Raw genomic sequence first — 21,829 nt, forward strand, 5'->3', positions numbered from 1 at the left:
AACACCCTGTTTTCTGAGTCTGTGACCAGATGTGCAACAGGACCCTGTCTGGGTGAATTTGAAACTACGTCCTCTAACATAGCCATTGAGGATGTGATCTTTTATTTAAATATAAAAGTAAATTTAAAAGTCACTTAGTCCTTATAAGGATGAGAGAGTTCAGATAATGTTATGGACTGAATGTTTGTGTCTCCCCGAATTCCTGTGTTCAAGCCCCTGTGTATTTGGGGGCAGGACCTGTAAGAGGAATTTCGATTTAAATTAGGCCATGGGGGGAGGGGGGCTTCTGGGCGGCTCAGTAGTTGAGCGTCCAACTCTTGATTTCAGCTCAGGTCATGATCTCACGATTCCTGAGATGGAACCCCACATTGGGCTCTGGGCTGACAGTGTGGGATTCTCTCTCTCTCTCTCAAATAAACAGTAAAAACATTTTTAACAATAAATAAATTAGGCCATGGGGATGGGACCCACGTGATAGGATTCGTGCCCTTCTAAGCAAGCTTCTCTCCTCCTCCTCACTCTACCATGTGAGGGTAGAGTGACCACGGGGCCTCCCAGCAGGAGAGCCCTCACCGGCCACCCCGTCTGCCAGCACCTTCCTCTTGGCCTCCCCAGCCTCCAACACTTTGAGAAATAAATGTCTGTTGTTCAAGCCACTCAGTCTTTGGGATCTGGTTACATCAGCCCGAGCTAAGACAGAAACATAAGAAGAACACTAAAAAGCCCAGATTGGCTCACGTTGCCGTGTCTAAAATGGCTTGAGTACTTTGGGGAGCAGGGGAAGGAAACAGAATGGTGTATCTCACCATCTCGGCTTCTGAAACCCCGAGGCGTTCCTTCTTATCGCAGGAAACGGCAGGAGGGGATCAAGGGCCCGACCTGGCAGGCCCGGCTGGGTGAGCACCTGCCGAGGTGGCCTGCGTGCCAGGCCCAGGACGGCGGAGCTGAGTCAGAGGCCGCTGCCCGGCGGGCCGGCTGCGGGGCACCTGGCGGGCGGCAGCTTCCGCTCTCGGCGAAAAGGCATCACAAGGGCCGCTCATGTTCCCCTTGGATGTTGGGGCTCATCAACCCGCTGCCCGAGTCCGCTGAGAAGCGGGAGCTCTGCCGGGGAAACCCAAGAGCCGTCCGAGCCCCCCCGTTTTCCACTCCTGCGTCACCGCGGCCGGGGGAAAGCCGAGAGTGGGGAGGAAATTCCCCGGGTGCCAACGATGTGACAGCGTGTTTCCTCCGGTCACGAAAGGGCTGCAACTTGCTGGGGGGACTCGAGAAGCCGTGAAACGGTGCGGGGAGAGGAAGGTCGCCTCGCCCACCGCTCGTGGTGATGGTTTAAGATTCACAGGCTAAGAAACAAAATCACGTCTCTTCACAAGCTGGCTTTTGTATTTCAGCTCTTTTCAGACCCCCACCTGCCAGAACCGTGGGGTCTCTCTCCTCCTGTCCCAGCAGGCTCCCCGGGACATGCTGCCCTTACTCAGAGGAGCCCCCCGGGCCCTCCGAGGGCCTTACTTTACGGGGCATGGCTCCCTCTTCCCACCCCTCCCCTCCCGCTGTACCTAAATATTCAAGACCAAGTTTGAGTGATGCTTCCACAGAAGCTTCCCCTGTTCCTTTCTGCACCCTGGAGCCCTGTATTCCCTGCGCTCTCAACAGTGTGTCCTATGCGCTGCACCGTGTTGGTGTTTAGTCGTGCGGATACGTGCCCTTTAGGGAGCAGAGGGACACTCAGCTGTATGGTCCGCAGCTGACATCACACCCGCGTCATCATCCTCTGTCCCACTAAGTGTGTCAGAGGCTCAGAGAGGCCTGGGCCGCTGCCAGCTGCAGGGGTCTCCAGCCGTAACTACATTTATTTACGTACTTATCTATTTTTAAAGTTTATTTATTTCGAGAAAGAGAAAGAGTGTGTGTGTGTGTGTGTGTGTGTGAGCGGGGGAGGGACAGAGAGCGAGGGAGAGAGAGAACCCCAGGCAGGCTCCACGCTGCCCGCGCCAGAGCTCGACGCTGGGCTCCAACTCAAGAACCGCGAGATCGCGACCTGAGCCGAAATCAAGGGTCGGAAGCTTCACCTGGCTGAACCACCCAGGGGTTTCCCTAACTCATTTTCAATGAAGATACGTGCAGAGGCATTTGGTTTTTTTTAAAAACATTCCCCCAATATTTTTCTAGGTTTCTGGTCTCTAAACATGCACTGGTTACTGTAGAAAATGTAGCTTTGGGGTCATGTCAGAATTGCTGTCAGACCCAGGACCCAATTCAAACGCCAAGGCGTTAACAAATATAACCTCTGTGTGTGCCATGTGTGTGGGTGTGTGCACAGACCCACAGACGCACAGACACATGCTATCGTGACACAGCTGTGGCTCACTGCAGGATCAAGTGAGTCCCCTCCATACACGGCAAGCGGGGCAGATCTCTCACCAGAGCCTCCGGAGGAGGGGTATCTCTAGTCTCACCCAACGCGAGCATTCTGATGAATCTCCAGTGAATTTCACAAACTTCCACTTTTAGCCTCCTTTATTCTCCACTTGCCAGCTGAGTTTATTCCTGTACCTGATCCGCTGCACCAAGGTTCTGGATGAAAAGAAATACTGGTGTATGTTCTCCTGATGTCGTTCCCTCTTATGGGAGAGAGACCATCGCATCCTTCACAATGCTTCATTTTAGGACCGCGGGAGACCCCACTAGACCTGTCTGTATTGCAAGAGCTTGTCAACCACGCTCAAAGATGCACCCCTGTGTTTCCAAGACCTATGCAGCCTGAACAGGCTAGGTTTTATTTTTTTTAAATGTTTATTCATTTTTGAGAGAGAGAGAGAGAGAATGAGCAGGGGAGGGGCGGACAGAGAGGGGGGCAGAGGAGCCGAAGCAGGCTGTATGCGGACAGCAGCGAGCCCGACGCGGGGCTCAAACTCACGAACTGTGAGATCATGGCCTGAGCTAAAGTCAGATGCTCAACCCACTGAGTCATCCGGGCACCCCCTGAACAGTTGATGCCAACTCCCCTGCAGAATTCAGGAGCAGAGGCTTGTCTGGCGATGGGAACTGCCAGAGAGACCATACCTTTGAAAAAACCCACTTTTAGAATCTTGCCTTTACCAAATTTGAGGCAGGGCCTATTCTTAAGATTCTAAAAACAAGTTATTGTGTGATACTAAAAATTATAAAGACCGTGCCACCCCCCTTGCGGACTTGAAAGCATTGTGGACAATCAGCACATTGATAGAGGTGTGGGCTATGTGGATTCAGAAGAATCCAACTGGATTCAAGAGTCCCTTCATACCCTGAAGTCCTAACTTCCTAGTCCTAATTTGAACTCTGCTCTCCTACTAACTAGCCATGTGGCCTTAGGCAAAATCACCTCCCATCTCTGAACCTCTGTTTCCCCTTTTGCAAAATGAGGCTGGTGATAATGCCTGTTTGATGTGTGAGACACACATGGGACAATAAACGTGAAAGTACTTTACAGTTTAAGTGTCAGTTACCTAATAGTAGCCCACGTATCACTGTCCCACTGTAGTGATTCTTCGACATGATTGTGCATCAGAATCCCCAGAGGGCTTGTTAAAACTCAAGACTGCTGGGCCTTACTTCTGGAGATTCTGATTCAGCAGGTCTGGTTGGTGCCTGAGAATTCGCCTTTCTAGCAAGTTCTCAGGTGATGCTGTAGCTGCTTGGTCTGGGGACCACACATCGAGAGCCACTGTTTTACCGCATTCCCGGCCATTTTCCTTCTTACCGCATTATGAATTCCTTAAAGCATAACCTCAGCTTGTTGTGATGTCGATAGAGCTTTGGGTCAGCTGGAATTTCGGCCAAGAACACTTGGGCTACTTCCAATGGTCCCTGATGGGAAAAGTAACAAAACAATAGGACACTGGAATGAAAATTGAATTACTTGGGAGAAAATCTTGGAGCGACTCCTCCGTTTGAGCAATGAATTCTGTGGTCAGTTTGATCACAATCAAAACAAAAAAAAAAAGCAAGGGAGGTCTTGAACTTCTCAGGAAACCTTGATTTCTTAGGAGTCCGGAGTTTTAGGAGAATAGGTTAGGAGACATGTATTTTCTTAATCAAAGCTGCTAATAACAGGATCTTCGTGTGTAAAGGTAACACCTCACGGGGGATGTGCTTCGAGTTCCTTTTCTAAAAATGGGGATTGTCTTGATCCATCCATTCACCTTCACTTCTCCGGTTGCCCTGGTGGTGAGCACCATTTTGTGTATTTGGTGGCTTGAGTCAGAGATGTGCACAGTAGTACATATGTAGTTCATGGTCACGGGCTTATAAGGCCTTCCATTTTCATCAAAGGATCAGGACTTAAAGCAAAGACTTCCTAATTGTTTTCTGATTTTGGCAATATAATAGTCATTTCTCCTCTGGGCTATTTCTGCTCCCTCGATAGTATCCGGGTACGGTTTTTGCAGGGAAGTCCGGCTGCACTGAGTGAGGAAAAACTCACGATATTCAGTGAGCTTTTGAGTGGAGGTGTACACGAGAGCAGATATGGATCTGAAATTAAGGATGCTTACCGGACAGAAAATATGAAGCTAGCACCTCCCTGCGTCTGAGACTGGTTGAGTTGCATGCTTAGTTTGGGAGTGAGGATTCTAATGGGTTTGGGAACATCTGGCTTGGTCTGAATTGGCACGGGAAGCCTGGTCCCTGGTCACTGTGGTTGACAAGGCCCCTGGCATGCTGGGCTCATCTGGTGACTGACCCAGGGGCTCCATGGTCCCGACCCTTCCCCATCTCTCCTGCAGACATCCTTCGGTTGGTCTCAAGCTCTGTAACAGCTCTGCCTCCATTGGGCATGACTCAGCTCTCTGCAACAGGACCCCAGATCTGGAGCATACCGCCAGGCCTGGCCTCAAAGTGAAGACTTCTCTGTGAAAGCGGGATTCCTTCAACATGGCCCGCTCATGTCTGGGACTTCTCTTCTACGGGGGGTTGTTACATGAAGCAGAAGGGGCCCCCTCAAAGTGTTCTAAGCCTCGTACGTGGCGGCTCTAAGTTTAGGGGTACCATTTATGCGTGGATCGGCCTCCTCATCAACCTCAGGGAGGGAGGGTGTAGACATATAGCGAAAACCAAAATAACGAGGAGTAGAGGAGTGGCGGCCCGCTGGTTTTGCTCACCTGGTTCACAGTAGCCCCGACAGAGCCCTGCAGCACCATCTGGAGCATCTTGGCATCGGGGGGCTCCTGGTTAATGGCAACCGCTAACTGGAGGGTCTTCTTCTTCATGTCTTCAATGGCAACTTCAATTGGCGTCAAAACAAACTGAACATAAGACACAAGCGTAGGGAAGTCACCACCTGGTCTCGTAAGCCACGGACAAACCTGGGGCTATGATAGACCTGGATCTGAAGAAGCTGGTTAAGGAGCCTTTCAGAGTAAGTCAAAATGATCTGGGTGGGTGAAGAGGTAGGCGAGGCCCAACGGTTCTGGAACACTGCCTGTGTTCCAGGGACCTGGCATACATTTCTCGCTGACTACTTTAAACAGCCTCTGCATTCTGTCCATTTTACAGCAAAGGGGGGGATTTGTAAAGTGAATTAAGTGCCACAGAATGACACAGGTCCTGAGGAGGGAGCTCAGAATTTAAGTGCAATGATGTCCGCATTCAAAATCCATGTTCTTGCTATGCTTTTCAGTTTTCTTTCCCATTATTGAACAAGTTACTTGGTTTATATTTGGAAAAGGTATCAGAAGCACTGTCCTTAAAAGATTTTTTTTTCCCCCGCCATAACACATGGTTTTGGCATTATTTATGTCTTGTCCAACTCACTCTGAAAGTGAATTCCTAGTCAGTAGAATCCTCTTAAGGGTCAATCTGCTAGTTGCCAAGTTCTGTGGGTTTGGGGTAGGGTCCTTCCTGAAAGTCACAGGGCCACCCTGTCATCCCTTCATATCCTGAAGTCCTAATTTCCTAGTACCTCAGAATGTGACCTTATCTGAGACAGGGTCTTTATAGAGGTAATCAAGTTTAAGAGAGGTCATAAGGGTGCCCTATATGACAAGTGTCCCCACAAGAAGAGGCAACTTGGATGCAGAGATACACATAGAAGGAGAGGATATAAAGACACAAGGAGAAGACAGTCGTATACTAGTCAAGGAGAGAGGCCCAGAATGCATCCTTCCCCTCATAGCCCTTGGAAGGAATCAATTCTGCCAACATCTTGATTTGGACACTGGCCTCCAGAACTGTGAGACCATACATTTCCGGTTCACGGTCCTTTGTTACGACAGTCCTAGCAATCTAACACACTGAGGTTCTCAAGGAGCTAGCAATGGCCAAGATAAAGCTGTGAGGACTCTTACTGGGACCATGAGTTTATTCCTGTGCTAGGCCTCCCTGCCCTCATGTTCAAAAGTCCAAAACAATAAGAAATAGAACAGATGCCTTCTAGACCAACCTCCTCTTAACCAAGTCACTCATTCAGGACTTCCCTCACCTCCCGCTCTCTGATGTGGTTGCTGAACACCCTAGCCGGTGGGCAGTGAGCTCAGTCACTTCTGCTCCTGCCCGATGAGGTATTTGTTCATCAAAGTTCACCTCTGTGTGTTCACCCACTTGATGATGCCTGTTATGCTTGTTATTTTAATGACCTAATCTAATTAAATAATGCATAAGCCGATGAACTGTGGGTGTGGAAAGAAACAGAATTGTTTCTCTGAAAACCAAGCCGTATGCTGGGGCAGGGCATCATGAAAGTGAGTTGCTATAAAGATTCCTGTCATATTAGGTGTGCGTGAGACAACCGTAAAAGGCCAGGGGCGAAAAAGTCATGAAAATCCAGAAGGACTCTACCCTCGTATTGTTTAGCAAGTATCTCTAAGCTCCCCCTCTGCTTTATAGAAATGAAAACTGAAAATCATGCACAGCGCATTACGGGTGGGGTTTATACAAGAGACACAGGTGAATTGTCATCGGCCAATCCCAAGCCACAGGGAAGGCTGGGGCCCTATATAAACTGAATGGCAAATAAATGTACACTTAGGTATTTTTAAGTAAAATAAAATGCTTCCCCTATGCCTAAGTTTGAGACACCTTCTTGATCAGACCTATCACAAGCGGTTCAAAGTCTTCTGTACGTAGAACCAGGGAAGGGAAAGGGGTCCTCGCTATCAGTATGTAGACGAGGAAACTGAAGGGAAATGAGTGTCTTGGGCAAAGCCACGGGGGGAATCTGGGACTAGAAGTCAGTTGGTCTCCTCGTCTACCTCGCACGGGGCCCTTCTTCCAGCTCACCACCAACTCATGGGGCTACTCGCATGCTGTTCCGTCTCTAACAATTAATAACCCAACTGTAAGCCTCCAAATATATAAAAACTCAAATATTTAACATTTCGGTGTATAGTTCATATAAACATATCATGAAGAGACACATGTTAAATAGTATAGTCATGTCATCATATTTATATTAAAGATATAAATCCAACATAGAAAATACTTCAATATAAAGTGGTGCTATGAAACATGTAGCTGCCTACATGGGATTCCCTGGGGCCATGACTGTCAGAGCGTGACCCACCACCGTGATATCTCAAGCGTGTCCCGTTTTGGGTTCTCACTCCAGTCTACCACGAAGGAGCACGGAGGAGGGGTATGTGTCACCCTGGGAGAGAGACTCATGCATTTAGTGGTGACCTCAGTCCGGGGGCCATTACCTCTTCCTTCTGGACGACACCGATCCTGGTCTTGATGTAGGGGAAGGCGTGCATGGTGGTCAGGATGGTGTTCCTCCGGTATTGCTCGTGGAGCTCTCCCCGAGGCCGCCCCTCCAGGGTGAAGGGCGTGGTGTACATGAACCTTCGCAGATTGAAATTCTTCTCAAAGTAGGTGACCCTGTCTTTCATCTCATACTCATCAAAGTAGGGCTCCACAAAAGTGATTTGTATGTAGGCCTGGAGGGGAAAAGGTGGGGGAAGGAGGAGATGAGCTCGGCTGCAAACCACCCAGGATGCACCGGGGAGGCATGCCAGAACACAGCACGGCTGCACCACCCCTGTGCGTGCACAAAAGCCACAGCAGCTGAGAGTGTTGGGTCAGACGTCAGCCGCCAGGCGTCAGCCATCCCTGCTCTGCGCCCCCAGGGACGGGAAGGAGTGTGAGAAGGACGGGGCAGCGTGCCCGTGTGAGGTCAGATCCACAAGCTGCCCCTCCAAGCAGAGCTACCTCATCTCCCTGAAACCTGGGATGCAAGTTCGTAAACAGACAAGTTTTCCTTTTCGGCACAACTGTGACCACTGTTCACTCAGGAGAATGGCCACACGAAAGGAAACGGACAATACGGAGCATCGCCAAGGATGGAGAGGAGCTGGGACTCTCGTATACAGATGGTGGGAATGTAAAATGGTACCGCCCTTCTGAAGGAGGGCGGCGGTTTCTTACCCAGAGAGAAGACACTGACCATACGACCTAGGAATCCCACTCTGATGTGTGCACCCAAGAGAAATGAAAACTTACGTGCACACTGTCCAGAGCAGACTTCATAACGGACAAGACTGGAAACAACCCAAATGTCCCTCCCGTGGAGAATGGGGAAACAGGAAGCGGTACATCCATCCAACAGAAGACCACTCAGCAATAGGGGCGCCTGGGTGGCTCGGTCGGTTAAGCGTCCGACTTCGGCTCAGGTCACGATCTCGTGGTTCGTGGGTACAAGCCCCGCGTCAGGCTCTGTGCGGACAGCTCAGAGCCTGGAGCCTGCTTTAGATTCTGTGTCTCCCTCTCCTCTGCCCCTCCCCCGCTCATGAGCTCTCTCTGTCTCAAAAATGAATAAGCATTAAAAAAATGAAAACTAGGGGCGCCTGGGTGGCTCAGTCGGTAAAGCGTCCGACTTCAGCTCAGGTCATGATCTTGCGGTCCGTGAGTTCAAGGCCCGTGTCGGGCTCTGGGCGGACCCCTCAGAGCCTGGAGCCTGCTTTGGATTCTGTGTCTCCCTCTCTCTCTGCCCCTCCCCCACTTGCACTCTGTCTCTGTCTCTGAAAAATGAATAAACGTTAAAAAATTGTTTAAAAAAATGAAAAATAAAAGTAAACATTAAAAAAATGAAAAAAAAAAAAAAAAAGAGTACCACTCAGCAATACAAAGGAACAAACTGCCACAATGTGGATGAATCCCAAATGCATCATGTGAAATGACAGCAGCCACACCCAAAGGTCTGTATGGGTCCACTTGTCTAGGTTTCCATTTAAGTGACATCCTGGAAAAGGCCAAACTACAGAGACAGACTGCCGATCAATGACTGTCAGGGGGCTAAAGGTAGAAAGAAGGGGCGTGGGGGAATGTTTTGGGGTGATGGAACTTTTCTTTGTGGTGGTAGTTACATGTGTTTGTCAAAACTCATAGAACTAAACGCCAGAAAGGTGAATTTCACCACACGTACCTCATTTTATTTTATTTTATTTATTTATTTTTGAGACAGAGAGAGACAGAGCATGAACGGGGGAGGGGCAGAGAGAGAGGGAGACACAGAATCGGAAGCAGGCTCCAGGCTCTGAGCCATCAGCCCAGAGCCCGAGGCGGGGCTCGAACTCACGGACTCACGGACCGTGAGATCGTGACCTGAGCTGAAGTCGGACGCTTAACTGACTGAGCCACCCAGGCGCCCCACGTACCTCATTTTAAAATTCACACGCACGTGCACATCTGCACATACACTAAAGAAGGGCATTTATTAAGAAAGAAGGCTTCTTAGGGGCGCCTGGGTGGCTTGGTTGGTTCAGTATTCGACTCTTGATTTGGGCTCAGGTCATGATCCCACGGTCATGGGATCAAGCCCTCATTAGGCTCTGTGCTAACTGTGGAGCCCGCTTGAGATTCTCTCCTTCTCCCTCTGCCCTTCTCCCCTACTTGCGCATGCTCTCTGTCTCTCTCCGTAAGAAAGAAAGGAAGAACAAAAGAATGAAAAAAAAGAAAGAAAGCCTCTTCAGAAAAAAAAAAAAAAAAGAATGACAATGACCATAGATCCCATAACACCCGCCCACTGAAATGGATGGAAGACATAATTGACCTCAGACTGTAAATCGCCATTTAGTGTGATGAAGTCCGGCGGTTATTCTGGGGTCAGCTTCTCATCTAGAACTCTCATAACCTGCCGTGGGCATTTGAAAAGAGGGGAACAGCGCATCCTGCATCAGGGACATCGCTGGCGATTCTACGCAGCGCGTGCTATGGGCATCCATCTTCCAAGGACCTCCGACACTTCTAAGCTTAGCTCAGCTCTTACCACACTTACACACTTACAGGCCTGGACTAGGGAAGGTGTCTGAAGTGAGCAAGTCTTCTGAAATATGTAGAAAAACAAACTCTTAACATTTGGTCAATTCCTCCCTACTTGCATCATCTCCTGAGTGTCCTGGAGGACAGAAGCGAGGGAAGGGTTTGGACTCTTACTTCGCAGGCCTGCCAGATGGCAAACACTCCTCTGTCCCCCAGCGTGTAATAAATGCCTTGAACTTGCATTATTCCCAGCAGCTTAGACAGCCTCGTGGACATATCTGTCTAAGAGGTGGGCTGTGTAGGAAGACAGCACCCAGTAATACAGTAAGGAATGCAGCTTGTCTTTGTCTGCCTTTCCTGGCACAGAGTTTCCCAAACCCTTGGAATTTCCTGAGAGATAGGAGTATCTTTGTTATTCTAATGAGGTGACTCAAGCTTGGTGGGTCCCAGGATGGGGGCTGCTCACCCAAAAGACCAATCATGTGATTAGAGGGTTGGGACTTTGGGCTGACTTTGGTCTCTCCCAGGGAGGGGAGGTGGGGGCTGGAGACTTAAGTAATATGGCCCAAGAGTTAACCGATCATGCACGGACATTAAACTCTGGACACCGAGGCTCCATGGAGCTTCCTGACAGGTGGACGTATTGAGCTGCTGGGAGGGGGGGACACGCCTAGATTCCACAAGGAAGGTGCACGGAAGCCCTGGGGTCTGTCCCAGACTTTGCCTTATGTGTACCCTTTATCATAAAACTGTAATTGTCTTTTTTTAATTTTTTTTTAATGCTTATTTTTGAGAGAGAGACAGAGCATGAGTGGGGGAGGAGCAGAGAGGGAGACAGAATCCAAAGCAGGCTCCAGGCTTTGAGCTGTCAGCACAGAGCCCGAGGTGGGGCTCGAACCCATGCCCCGTGAGATCATGACCTGAGCTGAAGTCAGATGCTTAACCCACGGAGCCACCCAGATGCCCCTAAAACTGTAATTGTCTTAAGGCACTTTCCCGAATTCTGTGAGTTATTCTAGTGGATTACCTAATCCGAGGGCTGCCATAGGAACCCCCAAGTTTACGAGCCCTTTGGTCAGAAGTGCAGGTGGCCTGAGGCTAGTGTCAGAAGAGCCTGCAACTTGTGGAGGGTGACGCTAGCTCCCGGTGGAGAAAGTCCAACTGCCCGCGGCACACCCAGCTGGGGGTGGGACAGAATACACCCTCGTGTGAAAAGTGAGGACGCTGAGGCCTGAGCCCTTTCCATCGTTCCCCCAACCGCACAGGGGCCCTACACGGGGCTGGAAGAAATTCCTGCAGCCTAAAGAAGGGGGCCACTACGTGGCAGTGAGAAGTGTGCATCTTTTCACTATGTCTGAAGGTGAGAGTGTAAAGTTTGGAGAGAAAGGCAATAAAGGGCAATGATGAAGAGGATGGGTTTGAGGATGACAGACTCTGAGCTTGAGCGCTGGCTTTGACACTTGTGTGATCCTGGAATGCCACTTACTCATTTTGTACGTCAGTTTTCTCCTCTGTAAAATAGGAATAACAACACCTAGGGCTTCAAAGGGCTCTCGGAGGATGAAATGAAATGAAGTAAAGAAAGGGGCTGATGGAGCGCCAGGAACACAGTTGACGTTTAATTAATGGTAGCTCTTATTCTGGTTCCTGCCTTTGAGTACGGTTTCTTTATGATCTAACCATTTAATTGCTGAACCCTAGACAAAAAAGTATGGCTGCACTTAAGTGACTTTGAGAGCCCAGAGAGAGGTCATTTTATGTTCTTGGCATAAGAACAAAGAGAATCAGAGCCCGAGGGTTACTTTTTGTAAATTTCCCCATACCTTGTTAGGATCCAACTTGGTTTTGTCCACTGGAGCAGAGTCTTTTATCACTTCCACAAATTCTGCACCAAAACACTGACCATAAAATCCCTAGGCAAGAAGAACCCACAGATTATAAAGGTGACCTAAACGTAACGCAAGTCTTTGAGTCTCAGAAGTGGAGGCAGTTTGGAATAAGTGTAAGGAAGAATTTGCTCATTGATTATTGGAAGTTCTTCTGAACTAATGAGGCAGGGTCAGCATTTCTGGAGACAAAAATAAAAATATAGGGAAGTGCAGCATGGCAAACTGACATAGGCTTCCTTATAATAAGTATGCTTGAGGTCTGATTCAACCAATGTCGTCATATTTCCTGAGAAGCTTCAGGGGAATGGCACAATTTCCGTCTTGCCTTTTGTATCCCAGGAACTTGGAGGTCACCAGGCTTCCCAGAATGTGACAAACCATACTCCACAAGAAGACAAAATATATACTTCTAGTTCTATGTTGAAGAAACATATTAGGGAACCAAGCGGCCTGGGGTCAATTGCTAGTTTTCCTTCTCATGAGCTGAATGACTTTGGACAAGTTACCCAACCACTCTGGGCCATGGTTCCTTTGAGTCAAGTAGGGACTGAAGTCTCTTGTCTTATTTGCCATGGATGGATAGCGTAAGGGACAATTTGGCAACTACAGTGTTTTAAATTTTACAGTCACGAAAAAGAGTAAATTCAAAGCAATGGCAAGAAGGCATGAGGAAATGAGTCGAGCTAATTGTAAGCAGTTCAGGGAACTCAGTCACTCAGCCTGAGAGGGTTTTGTTTGGCAGGCACCTCTTGACTTTCCTCCTGAGTTCTAAGTGCTTGGCCCTTTCCATGTCTGCTTTTCTCACTTTTCCCTGGGCTGTTTTATTTTTTCTCCATCCGTTCCTCCAGGCACATGCTTTGGTTTTTTTCTGCTACATTATAGATCAAATGTAAACAGCAGGTTTGGGCTTCCAGCCTATGAGGTTAGACAGTGACTCTGAAAATCCATAGAGGAGGGCTCCTTGGATCAGCTAAGCAGGAAGAGGGCTATTGGGAGTATCTCTGTGTCAGATGTGGGATGTGTTGTCCTGTGATACCAAAAGGACGGCCATAACATTTTCTAAGGATAACTCAGTAATCTGGCTAGATTCAAAGTCAAGGTAATAATCTTCAAACTGAGGGGCGCCTGGGTGGCTCAGTCAGTTGAGCACCTGACTTTGGCTCAGGTCATGATCTCACCGCTCATGAGTTCGAGCCCCGTGTCAGGCTCTGTGCTGAAAGCTCAGAGCCTAGAGCCTGCTTCCAGTTCTGTGTCCCCTTTCTCTCTGCCCCTGTCCCACTCATGCTCTGTTTCTTTCTCTCAAAAATAAATAAACATTAAAAAAATAAAAAATAAAAAAATCTTCAAACTGAAAAACTATTACTAAAATTTCAAAAGAATTATAAGAAAGCACGTGACAACAAGTGGCTTTTAGATAACCTTGAAAATAAATAATCACCATATAAATTTATAAACTTTGATAAACATACACAGAATCTTAGGGAAAATTTATCCAAATCCTGCTTTACCTTATGACCTCACCTAATACCTTCATATTATAAATGCAATGTGGAAAAGTTTTATACAGATCAACGATGAATCCATAACTCTTTTTTTTTTGTAATAACCCACTTTAACTTGCTTTTGTGAAGTATATAATATCAAGCACTTTTCTTACCTCTAGTCTGTGAGAAATCTCAGGTAGCTTGGTAATTGCAGGCTCTTTGTAAACGAATTCCTGCTCATCTAAATCCCCAAATTTGGATCCATAGAAACCAACTCGGAAGTAGGTTCCAAACATTCTCTTATGACCCTAATGAGCAAAATAAGAAAGCCTCTTTTTAGCTAGGAAATTCTCGAAGATCTACTGGTTTGGAAAGGGCAGGAGTCTTTCACTGTTGTGTTACAAAGCATTTTATTCCTATGGCTAACATAAACCAAAATCACTCCTTTAAAAAAAAATGTAATGTTTATGGAATAAACTTTGGAAATAATAACAATCAAAATGCCACAAAAGATTTCTAGGACTTATTTTAAGTGAATTTAAAGGATTCTCACGTTTCCTGGTTGTAAAGTAATTCAAGCGGCTTTCTTTCACAGTCTGCACTCTGGTCCTCTGTCTATTACCAGGCCCTCTCCATTTAGTAGGTGAGAGCTACAGTAATGATGTGCTCCAGGCCAATCCCTCCCTAGAGAGGAAGCAAGGCTAAGCATCTCTGGGACAGGGTCACCTGCTGCCAGGTAACAGGACCCACTGGCCAGGGTCCCCAACTACCTTGCTAATGATGCTGTCAAAAGCCTTCTGTAGCTTGTCGTGTGTGGAGGTCAGCTTCCGGAAGTCTCTATGTGCTTCCAGGATGGGAATGATCAGCTTGTAGACCTCGTTAACTGTCTCGTACAGTCCTCCCTTGGAAAGAGAAGAAGAAGAGGAAAAAAAGAATTTAATCCCTTGGCAAGTTAAGAAGAACATTCAGAGTTCAGTAAGTGCTGGAGAACGGATTACTAATTGGCACCACGATATTTTAAGAGCAGGAGTGATGTCTGAGCTTCTCTGGAATGGCTGGAGCGCTCACACTGAACTAGACACATGCTAAATGGTCCTTTACGATGATGTTAAGTGGGAAAAAGGGTTTTCAAGGGATAAAAACAGACAGGAGATTGGCTGCAGGGAACAGTAACTATTCAGGAAGATAGCTTCAGCGTGTTTAAATGTCATCAGGGGTCACTCTGTAGCCCAATGTTCAACGCATGCCTGAAAGGAGTTGGTAGGGTTCTAACTAGTTCACTTTCTTGCATTTTAAGAAAAAAACAGAGGTATACTGTACTTTCTCTGAATCCTGAAATGGAAAGCAGAAAAAAAAAAGATAGTAAAACAATAATTAACAATAATTAATAATTAATAGAGGGTGCAGGGTAGGAAACTTAGAAATGAAAGCAGAAAAGAAAGAAAAATATAAAGATAAACATGAAATTGGATCAGCGAAACACAGTGATGTATTAGATATTTACAGGGCTTAAAAACTGGGGGCGGTGAGGGATTATCGAAATAAAAATGGGCAAGAGACTTTCTTCCCTGCCCTGAATCTCACGGACTCAATCTACCTATTTTTTCTCTTATTAGGGGTGGTTAGACCCAGACTAGGGGAATGGGGGGAGTCTCAGTGGTGCGGGCCCCCACAATTCTCCGAGCTGGTCCTGGTTTGTGACAAACTTGAGGATCACCCAGTTGTCAGGAAGGAAGCCGGTCCATCTATTCCTTCCCTCTCTTCCCAGAGGCTCTGCCCCCATGTTTGTCTCCATGAGAGGGAAAACGAGGGGGTGAGAACACACCTCGTCATTTGCGGTGTAACCCTGGGCGAGTCATCTCACCTCTCTGCGGCCTAACCTCCACCCTGTTAAAATGGAAATAATGCAGAGATGCCGTTGCCCAGGCAAAGAGCCTGCCATGAGGACCGGAATACCGCAGCGATGAGAGCTTTCTCAGCTCCCTGGAGAGCTGATGCAATGTGCATACGTCAAAGTCATCGAGGGGGGGGCACCCCGCCCCCTGAGCATCCCAGCACCAGGCGCGCCTGGCTCGGTGGTAAGGCTGCATCCCATGAGGCGCTCGGTCCGCAGGGAGGCCCTGGGGTCTCTGTAGGCACTGACCGTGCTGAACAGCTCAGCCGCATGCTCTAGGAGGCCCACCAGGCCGCTCTCGGTGAAGTACCGGCCCGAGCACACGCCGTCCTCGTCAGGGGACAAGGTGTCATCAGAGACCGCAGACTCCTCCAGCACGTTGGAAGAAATATTCTGAAAGAGATCGCACTATAAGCCCGGAGGACGGGGGAGCCACGCTAAGGAGAGGTACCACAGGGACCCACGAGGCAGCAACGAGGCAGCCCACGTTCAAAGATCCTCACCCAGCCTGTGATTTTACAACATCTGTAATTCCACCCAGAGGAGGCTCTGGCCGCCATTCATCTCGAAAGTACACTGAGCAACTGGTCTTCGAAACTTACAGTCATCTTTTCTTTTTAACCGTCAGGATGTACGTAAAGGACGCGTACCTCGACGTAACAATGGTTGAGTTACTTTTGTGAAACGACCCGATGGGACACCGAGCAGGGGTCATGTTTTTTTTTTTTTTTTTAATTTATTTGTTTTGCGAAAGAGCATGAGCCAGGGAGCAGCAGAGGGGCAGAGAGCGAGGAAGAGAGAGAATCCCAAGCACTCTCCACGTTGTCAGCACAGAGACTCAAACTCACAAACTGGGAGATCATGACCTGAGCTGAAATCAAGAGTCAGATGCTTAACTGACTGAACCACCCAGACATCCTGGGGTCATGGCTTTTAAAAGGCAAAGGCCAGGGGTGTCTGGGTGGCCCAGTCGGTTAGGCGCCCAGCTCTTGGTTGTGACTCAGGTCATGATCTCATGGTTTGAGGGACTGGGCCCCGTGCTGAGGGCATGGAGCCTGCTTGGGATTCTCTCTCTCTCTCTCTCTCTCTCTCTCTCTCTCTCTCTCCGTCTCCCTCTCCCTCTCTCTCTCGTCCCAAAATAAATAAACATTAAAAAAAAAATAAAAGCAAAGGCCAATTAACAGTTAGCTAGACTCCTTGTTTCCATAGCCAGGTGAACCTCGGGAGTACAATGCTACCGACTTGACTTTCAGGTGAACCGTCCTATAACAGCAAGTGAGAACGTCCTCTCTGTGGACGTGTTTATGGCAATGCGGAAGTTACCGTTGTTTTCGCTCATTTTGTTCCTATATACAGCTTTCCCTTTACACAAACCATAGGGTTTAAAGTCTCCAGCAGGGAGTACAGTAACCAGGGCCAGGGCCAGCGTGAACCAAGCGAAAAAACCAAGAGCACAAAATTCAGGGAGGCATTCACTCTCAGGGTCCTGTAAGTAATGACTCTGAACTCGTGTGACTCTAAGAGTGAGTGCTTCCTTAAATTCTGACCCTTGTGTGCCTCTCTTGCCTCAGCCCCTCTCTGGTCCTTGCAGTGACTCTCACTCTTGACATCTTAAGAGTCGTTTTTTTCAACCTCACAGCTGTGGAAGAAATGCACATAGAGCGTAAAAGACTTGGGAAATCCTCCCAGCTTAGAGATTGCAAACAGGTAGCACACATGCCACTCTTTTCTATTCCTACACTCATAGCAGGCATAACTAATCAATTATAGCACCACTGAACTGTGGTTCAATGGGTTTGAACTGCATGGGCCCACTTACACGCATTAAAAAATATATATTCGAAAAATTTTTGAGATTTGCAACAATTTGAAAAGACTCACAAACCATGTGGCTTAGAGATACCAAGAAGAAATTAAGGAAAAATTAGGTATTATTGTAAGGATACAATATATTATAAATATAGCATACAAAATACATATTAATCGACTGTTTTTGTTACCAGTAAGGTGTCTGCTCAACAGGGGGCTCTTAGTAGTTAAGTTTAGGGGAGGTGAAAGTTACATGTGGATTTTTGGCTATGTGGGGGGTACCCCATGTTGTTCAAGGGTCAACTGTAGTCTCAAAATTTTTTCCAGCATAGCATTCCAGTCGGCCGCTACTAACTGACCAGAGTTGGCTTGAGAAGAAAAATCTGCCTGCCTCCTCGCCTGGCTAGCAAGAGCAAGGGAATCAACCTTAGCAATCACAGAAGAGAGCTGTCACGGTCCTGTATCTTCACATCCCAGACTGTACTGCAGTTTTAGGAATATAGGAGACTCTCAGAATCTCTTGAGCCAGTCTTTTTCCAAACCTGGTCTTTCTATTATGATGTTTCCAGATTGGAATAACAGAAGGTACAAGGGATTCCGCTACAAGAATCTAATAACTCGAGAAGTGAGTACTATTAGAACTGTATGCAATTTTCTACAGGGACAGGAACAGATCTGAAGTAAAGTAGCTTTATTAGCTGTAATCAGAGGAAAAGGATTCTGGCAGCCTTTCCTGGCTTGGGAATCAGGGAGGCAGAAGTAACAGCAGCATCTGAGAATGTATCCATATCTACGTTTGTGGAATAAACACTGCTCTCTGGGGCACAGAATTTCAACGATCTCAGGGCCTTGGAATTCAGTGGCCTCAAGGTTATTTTCCTCGCACAGATTTATCTATCTCCGGTTTGTAATTCTTTTCCAAAAATTCAATTCTACTGGAGAAGAACAAGGTTGAAAACGAAAGCACACAGTATTTAAAAAATCAGCTCTGGACATCTGTGGTCAACGCTGTCCTTCATCTTTCTGCAAACTAAGGACCCATACTCCTGGCGCAGCCCTCCGCTCTAGTCCAGCCAATCAGAGCTTTCCATCTCTCTAGCCATTACGATTGGTTCAGGGATGAACACGTGACCCTGTCAGAACCAATAAGATCCACTGAGACTTTCTTGGGACCTGCTAGCCATGAACCATCTCTCTATTCTCTTGGTCTGGAACCAGGGAAGGCCTTAACCTAAATACTTCTCAGCGAGTATGGGAAACATCTGCCCAATGAAGTCGACATAAGGGAAAGCAGAGACAGGAAGCAGTGATGCCAATGAAGTTTGATGACATGGTTTGGGGCCCTCCTTCCAATTTGGCAGGTGCTGCTAACGGCTCACCTCCCTCAGGCAAGCTGGTAAATTCCATTTCCACCTAAAGTCGGTCTAGGCTAGGTATTTGTCACTCGCAAGCATACGTTTCCAAAAAGATCTGGTATGTGTTCCTTGAGAGAAGGCAATTGGCTCATAGGCAGGAACACAATTTGGCTCTTCTTCCGTAGCTGAGAACACCTACCTCACCATGTTCTGTGCACCATGAGGACCTCATACTTCACAGTTCCTTCTGCCTTCCCCTTCCTGGTCCTTCTGAGCTTCTCACAATCCCCCGGTTAGGTCACATTATAAACACTCCCAGCATCTTGTACCTCTTTATTACATTTATCATAATGGTAGTTCAATAAGGAATCGAATAAGGAATCAGTAAGGAATAAGGAATCAATAAGGAATCAAATAAGGAATCTGATGTTGCTCTCCCTGGCTAGAATGTAAAGTTCATGAAGACACAATAAATCCTCAGTATCATCTAGAAGAATAAAATGAATGGATATGGATGTATGAGAAATAGAGCTATCTGCCCCCATGCGGAAGAAATGTGGAATTCTGTTGGTTCTAGAATAACTATTCTATCTTGCCTTGGCATAGCTTACTATAAGCACATCAACTGAATTCTAGGTGAAATTAGAATTATTAAGCTTACCAAACAGGAAAGTCAATAATGAAATGCCATTAAAACTTAAGTGAACAATAGCAAATAAAATATAGTGACTGTTGGGGGGCGCCTGGGTGGCTCAGTCGTTTAAGCATCCAACTCTTGATTTCGGCTCAGGTCATAATCTCATGGTTCATGGATTAGGGCCCTGCATGGGGCTCTGCACTGACATTGCAGAGCCTACTTGAGATTCTCATCCTCTCTGTCTCTCTGTCTCCTCTGTCAAATAAAATAAACAAACATTAAGAAAAAATTAAAAAAATATAGTAACTGTGAAAAAGGCAGAGAAGAATGTTAAGAAATAGTTCAGTTAATGAAACACGAAAGGAGGGTGATATAATTCAACATTAAGTAAAACACCTAAAGATTTTCTGGGAACTGAAAGAGTAGCACTTATAATATTTATACTTGATAATATCAAATGGCCAAAATGAATGTGATGAAAGGAGCAGATACCTCTAAAATGATTTTTATAGCTTTCTTCACTTTTATGTGAATGAAAATCAGATGTGATATTTTTATGATTTTTGGATAAGAATTTCCCTTTTGGCTTTTATGACAAACATTTCTGAATTGAGCATAGAGTTTATTTGCTGAGAATAAAATGTTAGAATAAATAGCATTGTTATCAAAAGCCATAAGAAAAGAGGGGTTAATAATAAGAAGCAAACAGGTGAAGAGGTGAACAGAGTTCTAGAAAACCCGAAGCTCCCGGCCCCCCAGCAACAGTTCCAGGGACTTCTTCTCGAAGCCTAGGGAAGATGTTCTGAATTGTCCTCTCCCTGTGGTTCACACAGCCATCACAGAATCGTGTTGAAGAACAATAGTGGAAAAAAGCCTTTTATAAAATCAGTCATGTAGATTCAAGCAAAGATAATACACTTGTAAATGACTGCGAGTCTGGCTTGAAAAGGGCTCTATTACTGAACTATATTGTTCATGGTTTCAAGGATAGTCATTTCTGCAAATTAGGTGTCTCTTAAAAAGGTACTCATAAAACTTTTGTTTTCTCTAAAGACCGTATTAAACTGTTCGGCAGAAGCTGTCCAAGTGACCACCGAGCGTTGTAGCCCGAGCCAACTTTCAGGCCTGGTAGACCACTTTCCTTTGCTAACTATGGGCCATATTCAGAGTATCCCAAGAAAGTACTGATTCAGCTCCTTTTTTCTCTTCCTGGGTCGATGTGGTTCTTCCTTGATTTGGGATTAATGTGTGGGACACCACAGACTTGGGGCATCTGATCAAATGAACGGGCCACGAGGGAAATCATTTCTCCCGTGTTTGGAAAGTACTTTCACAGGTGTCCGTGTGCTGCACCAACTATAAGTCTTTGAGAAAGAGCTTAAACGAGAAAAAGAAAAACTGCTGTCTCAGCGTCTTTATCTGTAAAGTGGGAGTAATAACACCTTGCCTATGTGCTGGCTTCACGGGTTGATGGGGAAGGTCAAATGTAATCATGGATCTGAGTGTTTGGGAATGTCTACAGGGCCTATCAACTCCACATTTATTGTAAACAATTAACAGATACCCCAAATGAGATGGTAAAGCGATTAGAAGAGGCAAATGTAATTTGCTAAAGCAGGGTACTTTCATCCTTGGCACTACTGATTGATGTTTGGGGCCAGATGATTCTTTGTGGTGGGAACGGATATGCATCATAGAATGTTCAGCAGCAACCTTGGCTTATAGGTGTCAGAGGTAACCCCCAGTCGTAACAGCCAAAAATGTCTTCAGAGACTGTCAAATGCCTTCTGGGGTTGGAGGCAAGACTGCTCCCCCCAGGTGAGAACCCCTGCCCTAAAGGAAAGGCTGAACTTGTCCCCCACCTGAAAGCTGACGCTGCCCACGGGCAGGTAGCTGTGGTCCTCCAGCATGCTCAGATACTCGGCCACCAAGGCGGCCGCATGCACCAGGCACATGGCGGCCTCCGTGTAGCACTTCTTCTTCATGTGTTTCTCTGCCATGTTCTGGAGCCAGGTCAGCCGCAGATCAGGAGATGTCTGGTAACTTTTGGCAATTCTGAGGGCATATTGGGAAGGTTTCAGGGACAGCTGGCTAATGACACTGTTTTTCTGCTGTGGATGCCACTATTTCCCCCAGGAATCCCCCCATCCCAAGAGTTTCCCCCAACATGTTCAGAAAATGAGAGAAAAAAACCCAGACATTTATCAGTCCAGCTGTCTTCATTCCAGAGGTAGGGTGGGCTGGACCCCAAGAAACGGCATTTAATTGAAGTTTCATAGGGAAGAAAAAGGCCTAAAAAATGTCTATTTTAACAGATCTCTAGCAATTTCCTTCCTTTTCTTTCCTTTCTCTCAAAATAATAACAGAAGACAAAAGTACTACCCTTCTATGACCTCACATCAGAACACATTTATTTCTATGAGTGGTTTCTCCTGAACAAGGACCATAAAACAAAGCGTCAAACTATAAAATAAAATATGATTTCTAAATACAACTGTACACGTATGTCTAAATATAATTGGGGGGGGAACATA

General features: G+C 46.8%; 1 protein-coding gene across 1 annotated transcript in view; it reads right to left on the minus strand.

Moving 5' to 3' along the window:
* The window catches only part of DOCK8 (dedicator of cytokinesis 8), a 231,266-nt gene that overhangs the window by 9,449 nt on the left and 199,988 nt on the right, over nucleotides 1-21,829 (minus strand). Inside the window, 8 exon segments of the mRNA XM_030292591.1 lie at nucleotides 3,737-3,843; nucleotides 5,136-5,279; nucleotides 7,671-7,907; nucleotides 12,051-12,140; nucleotides 13,774-13,908; nucleotides 14,371-14,502; nucleotides 15,744-15,887; nucleotides 21,158-21,350. Of these exon segments, the coding sequence (XP_030148451.1) occupies nucleotides 3,737-3,843; nucleotides 5,136-5,279; nucleotides 7,671-7,907; nucleotides 12,051-12,140; nucleotides 13,774-13,908; nucleotides 14,371-14,502; nucleotides 15,744-15,887; nucleotides 21,158-21,350 (1,182 nt within the window).

The sequence above is a fragment of the Lynx canadensis genome, chromosome D4, assembly GCF_007474595.2.
Source record: "Lynx canadensis isolate LIC74 chromosome D4, mLynCan4.pri.v2, whole genome shotgun sequence".
NCBI lineage: Eukaryota > Metazoa > Chordata > Mammalia > Carnivora > Felidae > Lynx > Lynx canadensis.